This window comes from Juglans microcarpa x Juglans regia, chromosome 6D (genome assembly GCF_004785595.1).
Source record: "Juglans microcarpa x Juglans regia isolate MS1-56 chromosome 6D, Jm3101_v1.0, whole genome shotgun sequence".
NCBI lineage: Eukaryota > Viridiplantae > Streptophyta > Magnoliopsida > Fagales > Juglandaceae > Juglans > Juglans microcarpa x Juglans regia.
Window position 1 is genome coordinate 34145954 of NC_054604.1, and position 7810 is coordinate 34153763.

The following is a 7810-nucleotide window of genomic DNA, read 5'->3' on the forward strand; positions in this document are numbered from 1 at the left end:
GTTGTCTCCAACAATAAATATATATAGAAATTATTATTAGAAATATTTATTTTGTATATATAATGTGGTATCATCTAGACCATACATCTCTTTAAATGAGTGTTAGAAATAATCAATTAGAAGTAGATATATAGTGAATGTAAAATGTACACTACTATAATAACTTATCTCTAACATTATTCTTTTAAATAGATAAGTTTGATTTAAAAAAAAAAGTATATTTTTCTTATAGAATTGACAGCTTTTACAGATTTTGGACAGCACGGTTTTTTTTTTTTTTTCCTAATGTTTAATACACACAACGAAGATGAAAAATGACAACCAAATATTAAGCAAGACATTTGATAAAATAGCACCTGGTTGTGTTTTCGGATTGGCACACTGAAATATGTCAAGCGGTTCAGATTCTATCTATACACCATCCACCATTTGTGTATATTATTAAAAAAAAATAGTTATGTTTGAACTGTTTTTTTATTAAAAAGAATTATAAATTAACATAATTTAATGTAATATGTTGATTATAAAATTAATAACATATCGTAATTTCAAACCTATCATATCAAATCTATCCATTAATAAATTTAATATTTATTTATTTATATACGTATCACTTCTAGTTTATAAAAATGAGTTATGATATTTACACAATATATTTTATAATATATGTTTTAAAATAAATATATTTTTTTAAAGTGATGTTATTTTTATTAAGTATTTTATTAAATTATTTTTTATTTTAAAATATAATTATATAATATATTATGAAAAGTGACGTGTTTATTATTTTCTTATACAAATTGCCTAATCATTCATCCAGCATGGTCAGTACATTCCGGTAGATGCTGTCCATTTGATCTTTTAGACCGAGTACAGTATTTGGTCAAACCATTTTGGCGACTGTAATGATATATATCAACAATTCATAGTTACATTCGGCATCGTTTTTAGGGACTCTATGTAATAATGATGATCGTTGTTCGATAAGTGATAGTTCAAGGTTGACCTTTTCAACTCTCCACGATAAGAGAAGATAATAACAACATTAAAATATAGTTATTTATAGTGAATTTTATAATATTTATTAAATTGTTAATAAATATTATAAACTTATTTCATATGTCCTATCTCTCAACATTCATATTTAGATCTAATTTTCACAGCTCATGCAGTGTTAATTTCTAAGGTCTTGTTTAGTTTCTCAAAAGAAATAATATTTGATGAGTAAAAGTTTAAATTTAAATAAAATATTATTAAAATATAATTTTATAACATAATTTTTATTTTAAAATTTTAAAAAATTAAATTATTTATTATATTTTATATATAAATTTGAAAAAATTATAATAATTATATGAGATGAGATGAGATAATATAGTTTGATTATATAATCAAGCAATATATCTTTAATTTTGATATGTTACCTGTCTCGAGTTACACCATTACAGCAAAGATAGTGTTTTACTTTTATTTTTGTCGCATGTTCTGTAAAAAAAATTATGAAGAGAGAGTAAAGATATAGGAATGAGTTGTATTAGTGTTGCACACTCATTTTAAAAAAGAGTAAAATTTAATTTTATTATTAAAAAATTAAGTTTTTATATAAATATTATATTTATTTCATTTTTTTTTTAAATGCACACTCTATAATTACAAATACTTCTTGTTAAAAATGGTATACCTTATATAGATCTCATATTTATTTAATTTGTTTTAAAAAAATACACACTATAATTACAAATACTTCTGATTAGAAATAGTATATAGCGTTCTCTAATAATTGTAAAATTAATATTGGGCACCCCAATAATAAACAATTCATTTTTTAAAAAATTTTAAAATAAAAATAATATTAAAATAATATTAAAATAATATTTTATTTAATTTTTAATAAAATATCTCAACTTATTTCGTAATCTGCTTAAGGAAACTAATCCTAAATCTCGTTTCTAATGCCAGACGGTTCAAGAACAAAGCCCATAGCAAAGTTCCTTTACACGGGGCCACGCCCATCAGCAAGGGGGTCGAACTTGAAATCCGACCCGAATGTTTGATCTACGACCGATAGACGACGTGGCAAAATCACAACGCGAAACGATCCTGAAGCGGACAAACATCCACCGTAGAAAAAAACTCGAGACCCATTTCCGCCATATCCACAGAGTACACTAGCTCTCCCGACCTTTCCCAACTTTAAAAGGAAATGGCGTTGCGTCATTTGGGCCTTCACTCCTCTCTCTTGCGCATTTCTCACTTGAACAGTATCCTTTCTCCCAAGAAGCGCTTCCTCTCCGTCTCGGCATCAATGGCTTCTCCTGCTCGGAAGGTTAGCGTAAAAGATGATATAGCGAAGAAAGCTCTCGGTTTATTTAGCTTCGCTCAAGGCTGATTTTGATTCTTTTCAGGTTTTGGTTCCGATTGCTAACGGCACTGAGCCAATGGAAGCGGTGATTACGATCGACGTTTTGCGAAGATCCGGGGCTGACGTTACGGTGGCTTCAGTAGAAAAGCAGCTTCCCGTCGATGCTGGCCAGGGCGTGAAGATTGTTGCCGATGCTTTGATTTCTGATTGCGGCGATGGCGGCTTCGATCTCATCACTCTACCTGTAAACCTCTATCTTTCTCTCTCTCTGCGCGTGTTTATGGTGCTTCTTGCTTCCATAGTGGAGGCGAAATCTAGCTTTGCCGAGTGCTTAAGTTCCTTAACCTTTTAATATGTATCTTGTGTGTACTTATAAAAAAAAATATTTATTTTGTGTCGGTTTGCCACAGTTAAATTGAGTGAATGCCGCACCTCTTTGCATGTGAAGCTCTGCTACTTTACTGGTATGCTCGTGGAGAAGCCTAAGGAAAAAAACAAAATTGAAGTTTTTGAGCATGATGAAGTACTTTCTGGTTATGATAGGAGAAATCAAAATAATATGATTTAGTTAATGGTGTGGTTTATAGACTACTCGTGCTAATGTAGCAGATGAACAAAAGCGGGTTAGGCCATTCGCCTCCTTTAGCCCCCACTAAAACCCAGTTTTATTTCTCAAAATTCTAAAAAATATGCATACTTAGGATTTTGCTAGAGCTCAAAATTTGAACCGAAGTCTTATGATTTGTTTTGGCGATTTCCTTAAATTTCAGATATTTTTATTTATTTATTCAAGAACAGCTTCCGACTAATCCAGGCGCTCGACAATGAGTTTGCGCAAAAAGGATTTTTAAAAAGCCAAAAGATTCGTTTTATAAAACTCATCACCATTCACGCCTGACTTTTCTTTATCCAGTTATCCTCCAACAAGCCCCCTTCAACCAATTTCTTTCTCATTGCTTTCCCTCTTAGGAAACCATGGAATATAAGATGTATTCGTTTGAAGAGGGAAACCGTTATCTAAAATTCATATATTATTTTATTACCATGAGCATGTGCTATATATCGATAGATCGATGAACATGTTATTAATAATAGCCTTTTTTCTGGATTACAATCATAATATTATACAGCGAATAAACATTAGGTGTGTGTGAGAGAGAGAGAGAGAGAGAGAGAGATTTAATAATTGTAAAGCAGTCTGGCCCCCTAAATATAAGTTTCTGGTTCCATCATTAGCCATTTCACTGAAAAAATTTATTTATGTTTACTGCAACTTCGGTTTGGAGCCACTAACCAACTTAAAAACAAACTCGTTTTTGTTTCATCTTTTTCAGTTACCAAGAAGTATTTTTTGCCCTTTTTGGCTACCGTAAGCCTTATTATATCGACACGTGAAAGTGATTTCATGTCTTTCTATCTCATTCTGTATTTTTCATGTACTCTCTACAAGATTCTACAAGTACTGTTAATTTATCTGAGTTCTATTGGGGGTTAAAATAATTTTCAAGTATTCACTTTATTAAACTATAGGGAGGCATGCCGGGGGCTACCAACCTTAGAGATTGTGCCATTCTGGAAAGCTTGGTGAAGAAGCAGGCGGCTGATGGGCGGCTTTACTCTGCAGTATGTGCTTCACCTGCTGTGGCGCTTGGGCCATGGGGTGTGTTGAAGGGCTTGAAAGTAAGTTAGCTATTTGTTTGTTTTTAAGCAGTCATATATATATTTGTACTCTTATCAATGTTGCTAGATGTTCTTGATAATAGAAGCTCAAGTCCAAAGGTTTTGGTATATTGGTTTTGATAGGCAACCTGTCATCCATCGTTTATGGAACAATTAGCCCCCTGTGCGACTGCGGTTGAATCAAGAGTGCAATTGGATGGCATGGTTGTGACAAGTCGTGGACCTGGAACTACTATGGAATATGCTGTTGCACTGATAGAGCAATTGTATGGGAAAGAGAAAGCAAATGAAGTTTCTGGGCCACTGGTATCTACATTCTCCGGCACATGTCTTTTTCTTCTTGATATTGTCTTTAACACCACAACTTTAATATGAGAGGATGGTGAATGGATCCATGTTAACTAGGAATGAGAAGTTCTTGCAATTTATAATAATTTCAAAGAACTTCATTTGTAGCATTTGCTATTCGTTTGGAATATGGTCCAAATATGACTTGGGACTTTCCTTGAGTTGTTATAAATTATGTGAGTGGCTACAAATGCTATCAAAGTTAATCCCCATTCAGAAGTGCGAGTCCTGAGTGTGCCAACTTTTGTGCCACAATCCTAATCTGTTACTTATTGTCGGATTACCCTATCAAAAAATGTATTGCCTGGATTATAATGTTACCTTCACTCTATTCTCATAAAAACAAAAAAGAGTCTCCTACACTCTATAGATCAAGAATCAACCCAAAATACTGCCTCTTTGGGATGGAAATGCTTAGTTTTTAAAACTGTAGCTGCCTTTTTAGCCAGTTTAGATGCTCTTGTATTTGGTTCTCTTTTTAGACTGGGATTACCTCTCTCTCTTTCTCTGAGCTTGTGCATCACTGTTGTCTCGTGTTTAGGTTATGCGTTCAAACCATGGGGATGAATATACTGTAAGGGAGCTAAATCCGGTGGAGTGGGCATTTAATGATTGCCCTAAGGTGAGGCTTTGGTTGTCATGTCATTTATATTTCTTGCTGTCTTCATAGTTCAGCCCATGTTAATTTTTATTTTTGTCTCTCTTTTTTTCTCTAGAAATAGTTTCTACATATTTGTAAAACCTAGGTTACAACCATTCAATAAATTGCACTGTATGAATTGCTTGGTTCCAGTAATGCGTTAGACAATATTTTATAGGGTCCTATGGGCTAAGAAGTTTATTTCTTGATAAATGTAGCCTTCAATAACTTAAAAAAAAGGTTGCATTCAATAGACATTTATATTGATTTACATTATCCCAGTTGTGTCTAATAAAATTGTAGGTGTCAGAGTCTTTGCCTCGGTACAAAACTACAAATTACGAATGTATTGCTATTTTGAGGAAGAAAATATATAGGGAGTTGGAGCCTGTGCAAATATGTCTGGAACTGTGTTTGATTAATTGATTCCATACAAACTACGTAGCTGCTTAATGTAGCCTTAACACTTAAGTTGTGTTATATTCCTAGTTATTTTTTAAAATTAGTTGTATCCTTTAGAATTATAGTATCATTCGAATATAAATTTTATCAGACTAACAATTGATTAAAATAAAAGAACAAATTCAATATTTTGGTACAATACTCAGTATCCTCATCCTCTCATGTACAATCGACTTAGAATGCAATCAGCTATTGTGGATATGCTCCCTTCTTTGATTGTTTGACGTTTTTCTGTTGTCAAAAGCAAACTTGGACAAGTATATCTGTGGCTATTAGTTTAATACATATCTTAGGGATGTTCCTGTCCTTGTTCGGTTGCCAGATATGTATGTCCCTCGCCATTAAAATGAGGAGAATTTAATTGGGATATTTTCTTATTATAAGTTTCACTGCACTGACATCAGATCTCCTGAATCCCCCCCTCCTTTATGAAAAGTTGTGGTGTGGCTTATTACTTGCACTTGCACTTACACACACATGGGTTACCAAATCAGGGAATCATGGATATCTGCATTTGCTTCCTTTCAGATTCTTGTACCTATTGCCAATGGCACTGAGGAAATGGAAGCTGTTATGATCATTGGTATTCTACGCCGAGCAAAAGCAAATGTTGTGGTGGCCTCTGTTGAGGATAAACTAGAAATTTTGGCTTCTCGCAAAGTTAAACTCGTGGCAGATGTGCTCCTAGATGATGCTACTAATCATTCGTTTGACCTAATAGTATTGCCCGTAAGTTGGGGATCTAGCTTGATATATACCACAAAACATTTTCCAGCATAACCACATTCTGGAAATTTTCAGGGTGGACTTGGTGGTGCCCAAGCATTCGCAAACTCTGAAAAACTAGTGAACCTGCTCAAGAAGCAGAGGGAAATAAATAGACCTTATGGAGCAATATGTGCATCCCCAGCTTTAGTCTTGGAGCCCCATGGCTTACTCAAGGTATTGCCTTTTACAACCAGATATTATCTCATGGAATTCTATTGGGAGTAACACACTTTTTAATTGCAATATTTGGAAGCATATCACTTGAATCAGTGCTGCCTTGTAGACTGGAAAGCCCAAATTCATGAGGCTTCACTCCCCATACAATTATTGAATTTCTTCTGATCTATGTCCAATGCTATGTAATATTATTACCAAAATCTATAGTCCCGTTGCATCAATAGTTTCTTGAAATTTATAATATAAGCGTTTTGACCATTTATATCATTTGCATTGTTGCGTCTTTGGTTGACATGTATTCTCTGATCCAGGGTAGAAAGGCTACAGCTTTTCCTGCACTTTGCAACAAGCTGTCGGATCAGAGTGAAGTTGAAAACAGGGTTGTGGTCGATGGTACACTCATCACCAGCAGAGGGCCGGGAACTTCGATGGAGTTTGCACTTGCAATTGTGGAGAAGCTGTTTGGGCGCCAGAAAGCACTAGAGCTCGCCAAGACGATGGTTTTCCTACAACCATAGACCTTATAAATTGTATATCGACCGTTATAGAGCTTATAAACTGAAATTGTGTAGGACTATCTACCGAGATGAACGTGGTGGTTTGAGTTCATGTTTGAGTATGAATACACTTTGCACTTATGTTCAACGATTTCGTGTATAAATAAATGAGTTTCGTAAGAAGTAGCAGTTTCACCAATAGATATGGATATTCTCTTATGGGTAAATGTTGACAATTCTCGAATTTCTAATACACCGATTGAAAGAACAAATTGATGTGTGTTGAGTCAAAGACTTGTCAAGTCAGTATGTAACTTCTTATTTTTGCAGAGGAGTTTTCGCTGTAATTTTATTTATTTTTATTATTTTTGAATAATTTTATTTGAAGATATATAAGGAGATGTAATCCTCCACTCTACTTATCTTCTAAATGACTTCAAATGAGGCAGGAGAGAATATTTCATTACTACTCAAGATTTGTCAAAAGAAAAAAAAAATCATATTTAAGTCTGTTTGAAAATAGAAAACACTCTCAATCCGTTTCGTCTCGTTTCATCATTATAACTTTCTTAAATTTTTGTATAAAATATAATAACAATTCAATTTTTTCAAATCTCAAAATAATAATAATATTAAAAAAATAATTTTGTAATAATATTTTATTCAACTCATCTAATCACATCTCATCTTACTATCCAAAAGAGTACTTAATTGTATTTGCAAAGTATTTTGCCTGAGTATAAAAGCTAATGAACCTTGCTATGTACAAGCGGTTTGACACATCCAAATTGCGTACCGAGACCAACCAAAATATATTAGAGCATTGGCATTGAATTAGCCAAATGCCTTTTTATCTTTAAATTTAACAAATATCAT

The 7810-nt window shown here is 33.3% G+C and overlaps 1 protein-coding gene across 1 annotated transcript; it reads left to right on the plus strand.

Annotated features, from left to right (window-relative positions):
* The first annotated feature begins 2160 nt into the window (after positions 1 to 2160).
* Positions 2161 to 7117, plus strand: LOC121235685 (protein DJ-1 homolog B-like). Its single transcript, XM_041132051.1, has 8 exons — positions 2161 to 2326; positions 2406 to 2606; positions 3893 to 4042; positions 4166 to 4348; positions 4932 to 5012; positions 6021 to 6221; positions 6294 to 6434; positions 6749 to 7117. Exons 1-8 carry the CDS (start codon positions 2204 to 2206, stop codon positions 6953 to 6955), a joined length of 1287 nt encoding a protein of 428 aa, XP_040987985.1. The 5' UTR covers positions 2161 to 2203; the 3' UTR covers positions 6956 to 7117.
* The last annotated feature ends 693 nt before the right edge of the window (positions 7118 to 7810 follow it).

Coding starts and splice junctions, on each gene's coding strand:
- LOC121235685 (XM_041132051.1), top strand. CDS start 2,204: ATGGCGTTGCGTCATTTGGGCCTTCACTCCTCTCTCTTGCGCATTTCT. Junction 2,607..3,892: donor TCGATCTCATCACTCTACCT/GTAAACCTCTAT, acceptor ATTAAACTATAG/GGAGGCATGCCGGGGGCTAC. Junction 5,013..6,020: donor CATTTAATGATTGCCCTAAG/GTGAGGCTTTGG, acceptor GCTTCCTTTCAG/ATTCTTGTACCTATTGCCAA.